At 39.4% G+C, this 4,902-nt stretch overlaps 1 protein-coding gene across 1 annotated transcript; it reads right to left on the bottom strand.

Annotated features, from left to right (window-relative positions):
• Positions 1-917: 917 nt before the first annotated feature.
• LOC138875576 (uncharacterized) lies at positions 918-1,961 on the bottom strand. Its single transcript, XM_070154415.1, has 3 exons — positions 1,779-1,961; positions 1,214-1,679; positions 918-1,147 (listed from the first exon to the last, which is right to left on the bottom strand). Exons 1-3 carry the CDS (start codon positions 1,959-1,961, stop codon positions 918-920), a joined length of 879 nt encoding a protein of 292 aa, XP_070010516.1.
• Between the last annotated feature and the right edge of the window lie 2,941 nt (positions 1,962-4,902).

Below are 4,902 nucleotides of genomic sequence, written 5' to 3'. Positions count from 1 at the left end.
GACAAGAACTTTGATGTCCAGCTAGTAATCCTGCCAATGATCTTATCAATTAGTGACTTACACTGAGTAACTGATAACCTTTTTGTACTGAAAGGGACCCCTAGGTATCTTATAGAAAGCTCACCCTTTAAGAAGCCTAGATGATCCAATATATCAAGCTGCAATTTCTGATTCACTCCTCTAAAATATACACCACTTTTCTCCATATTTGCGTCCAGCCCAGGAACCTTAGAAAATATTTGAAAACAAACATAAAGTGCTTTCACGGACTCCATATATAATTTGCAAAATAATAGCAAATCATATGCAAAGTTGAGTTGTACTATATTTAACACTTTGGATGAAATTTGAAAAACTTGTTCTCCTTCAGTCCCTTTAATACTCTTGTGAATTATTTCATTACTAGGACGAACAAAAAATGGGACGTAGGATCACTCTGTCTCAGTCCTTTCTTTGCTGGAAAAGGCTTCATAGGATTACCATTTATAAGTATAGAGTAGGAAACTATAGTTACACATTTCATGATCCATGTAGTGAACACCTCTGGGAAACATAATTGATCCAGAATCTGCTCTAAAAAATTCCACTCAACAGAGTCATATGCCTTCTTCATATCAATCTTCAAACAACATCTTGGAGTAATATTCTTTCTGTTGTAACCTTTTATATCTCATGGCTTAGAATGATGTTATCTGAAATTATCCTCCCGGAACAAAACCTGATTGGCTATCATCAACCAAGTAGTCCATAACCTCTTGAAGCCTGCTAGATATGATTTTGGAGATGATTTTATAAATGGTAGTACAACATGATATTGGTCTAAACTCAGAAATTCTTGATGGATTCTGTACTTTAGGAACTAAGGTCACTGTAGTGCAATTGATTGACTTGTACACTTCTGATGTTCTAAAAAAATCCTAAACTGCCTCCACTACTTCATCCCATATATTTGCCCATGTCTTTTTAATGAATAGTGAATTATACCCATCACACCCTGGGGCTTTGGAATCATCTGTTCTTTGTAGTGTTTGGACAATCTTCTCCCTTGTCACAGGTTCTATCAATTTTGCTTGTTGTGTTCTTGTCAGTATGCTTCCTTTCTTCAACATATCTGGTTCAATAGCTGGAATCTCCTCTGCAACTGTTCCTAAGAGTTTATGATAGAACTGAATGATTTCCTGTTGTACTTCCTCCTGATTCTATGTATGCAAACCTACTTGGGTGACTAGCTTTGTAATTTTCTTTTGAGCATTCTTGTTCTTTATACTAGCATGAAAGAAAGTTGAATTTGAATCCCCTAGCATCAGCCATTGGATCCTGGACTTCTGTTTCAGTAAACTCTCCTCAATTGCACTCCATTTTTCTAGCTTCTCTTTTAGATCCTTCTCGTCATTCTTCAAAGCCTCTGAATGGTTTGGGTCTCTCATTTGCACCTGAATTCTTTGTAGCTCCCCCCTTATGAGTGTAATTTTCTCATGAATTGTGCTATACTCCTTTTTATGTCGCTGCTTCAGTTCATTCTTCAGTCCATTCTTCAATCTTTTAAACTTCAACCAGACTCTTTTCATTGCTGATCCTTGCATGTTCATCTCCCATGTTGTTTTGACTATGCCTTCAAACTCCTTGTGCTCAGCTAGGTTGTTGAAAATTTTGAAAGGCTTTGGATTATTCTGTTGTTCCTGCTCAACACAAAGACACAAATGTGTATGATCAGAAAATAAAGGGTCCTACACCACCAACTCCAATTGCCTCATACTCATTATCCATCCATCATTTACTAGTGCTCTGTCTATTTTGCTATGGACATGACTATTTGTCCATGTAAACTCCCTCCCAACATATTTGAGTTCTGTCATTCTTGTGTTGTCTAAGAAATCCGTGAAATCCCTTATCTCTGCTTCCATAACAGGATCCCCATTGCACCTATCTTCCCAACTTTGTATAGCATTATAATCTCCCATTGCAATCCAAGGTCCCTTTAGCTCTCTATGCAACTATGTTAACTCCTCCCACATGTTCTTCCTTTGTTCAATAGTATGCAGACCATATATTGCTGAGAGCCAAAATTCTTCCTTGCTCTCCATTAATATAATCTTCCCTGTGATCACCTGCTCAGAGTAGCTATGCTGTATAAACTCTACTACTCCTGAATCCCATACTACCCATATTCTTCCTTTAGTACTAGCTATATAGTTGTCATTCCATTTCCAGTTCTTTGCAATTTTTTGTATGATTTTCCCTCCTATATGTTGGTTCGCGTTGTGCTCAATAATAGCTATTAAGCCTACCTTATTGTCTCTAATATATTTCTTTATTTCTTTTTGCTTATATACTTTATTCAATCCTCTATCGTTCCATGCTACTATGTTCATCTAGGTATGAATGGATCATCAATCTCCTACATCACATCCCATCTATTCTTACTACTAGACCCCAAACTTATTAGCATTGAGTTTGAAGGATCTGGTGTACTGCTTCCATTTGCTATACTTATCCCCATACTTATCCCCCTATATTTTGAGTTCTTTGCTATAGATTTACTCTTCACTGTCTACCAGCCTTCATCATCCTCCTGCCTTTGTGGTGAAAATTCTTTTTGTGTCTGCTCTATTCCTTTTTGTTTGTCATCCTGCTTTAGAACTTGAGGAGCAACTTCTTTGTCCTGCTTCTCTTCCACTTGCCCTTTCCTCCTCCAAAACTGTTGTGGCTTTTGATCTCTTCCTCTTTGTTTTGTTTCTTCCTTCTGTGGTTCTTGGCAAACATGTCCTAATTGAAGACGTTTAGTGCAATACTGGGGCATCCAATCATACCAAACATTTTACTCAAACTCCCTACCATTGGGATCTTCTACCATATTCTGTTTTGGAAGTGGCTTAGTCACATCCATTTCCACTAGAATTCGAGCATATGAAATATGTTTGCATATATAGGTATTCCTAGAATACTCCCAATTCCACTCAATGAATCATCCTCCCAGCAATTAAGTGGTAGCTTAGGCAATTGAATCTATAATGGTATGGTTTTCAATACCTCATTTGCAAAATCAAAAGTCGTAGTCCACACTTTAACAACCATAGGCTTGCTATTCATCATTTATGGCCCTGAATAGAGCACAACATCTCTATCCTTTATTGTGTCAAATTTAACCACAAAATACCCATCATTATGAAGGTATATTTATGGTTTCGCAGCAAAGTTCCACTAGAACGAGACAAATCTTTCAAACGCAGAAATAGTAGGAGTTTCACCCACTACATACACAATCACAACCATTCTCCATTTTTTAGTAGCTCGCTCCACAACTGCTTTGTCTAATTTAGCTACCTTAACTCCATTCTTAATCGTAGGAGCAATATACTGTAAATTCATACCTCGAGTTGCCATTTTATTCTCAGCAAATAAACTATTCCATTACATCATTGCATTTGCCAAAGTAGGGATCTCCAATTTCCTTTGAGCATCAGTATCTCCCATACCTTTTCCAGCTTTACCCCTCTTAGATTCAACAATTACAGTAGTAACACTCTTGTTAGGTTCCAATTGAGCTGAATTTGAACCTCCTGTAATCAACGGTGGTGTTTTAGCTCCTTTTGCTAAAGTTGGACATTGTTCCATTGGTTTCTCCGTTACTGTTCCATTGGTTTTCTTAGATTCTTCATTTAATTTCTCAGTTGGTTCTCTATCTACTTCATTCGCTGCTAAATCTCTCAGATCCACGGTAATTGCATGTCGTCGAGGCTGACCTTGCGGCATTTTCCAGTGGGATTGGCGCAAAATAGCAAAGTCACACTATCCTACGCAGAGGAGTCAGCCATCGACTTCAGCACCAGCTACTTCACCACCTGCCTAATCAGCTAGAGGTAGAGGACAGTCAGCTACGGGTCGACCTAGAGGGGGAGGTCGATCAAGTGGTGGTTAGGCTCGTTTCTATGCACTCCCAGACAGACCAGATGCTATTGCTTCAGATGCTGTGATTACATGTATTGTCTCAGTTTGCCACAGAGATGCCTTTGTGTTATTTGATCCTGGTTTCAGTTTTTCATATGTCATCATATTTTGCTCGTTATTTGGATACGCCCCGCGAGTCTCTTGTTTCATCTTTTCGTGCATCTACTCCGGTGGGCGATACTATTGTTATGGACCGCGCTTATCGGTCATGTGTGGTGACTATTGGGGGTTTGGAGACTCGAGTGGACCTTCTGTATCTTTGTATAGTCAATTTTGATGTGATATTGGGGATGGATTTATTATCTCCGTGTTGGGCTATTTTGGACTGTCATGCTAAGACAGTGATGTTGGCTATGCCGGATGTGCCACGGATTGAGTGGCGAGGTTTGACTGATCTTGTTCCCAGTAGAGTTCATTTTTGAAGCCCAACGGATGGTTGGGAAGGGATGCCTTTCTTATTTGGCCTTTGTAAGGGATGTCAGTATAGAGACTCCTACCCTTGATTTAGTCCCAGTAGAGGGACTTTCCGGATGTGTTTCCTGGAGACCTACCGAGCATGCCACTGGATAGGGATATTGACTTTTGAATTAATCTAGTGCCGGGCACTCAGCCCATTTCTATTCCACCGTATCGTATGGAACCGACGGAATTGAAGGAGCAACTTCAAGAACTCGTTGATAAGGGGTTTATTTGGCCTAGTGTATCACCTTGGGGTGTGCATGTTCTATTTGTGAAGAAAAAGGATGGCACGATGAGGATGTGCATTGATTACAGGCAGTTGAACAAAGTAACAATCAAGAACAAGTATCCTTTACCTCGTATTGATGATTTATTTGACCAACTTTAGGGAGCGAGGGTGTTCTCTAAGACTGATCTCAGGTCGGGGTATCAATAGTTGAATATCAGGGACTCGGATATCGGAAGACAACTTTCAGGATCCGATACGGTCATTAT

Source organism: Nicotiana sylvestris, chromosome 8 (genome assembly GCF_000393655.2).
Source record: "Nicotiana sylvestris chromosome 8, ASM39365v2, whole genome shotgun sequence".
NCBI classification, from domain to species: domain Eukaryota; kingdom Viridiplantae; phylum Streptophyta; class Magnoliopsida; order Solanales; family Solanaceae; genus Nicotiana; species Nicotiana sylvestris.
The sequence above is the reverse complement of the archived record's forward strand: the minus strand, read 5'-3'. Positions and strand labels throughout refer to the sequence as shown.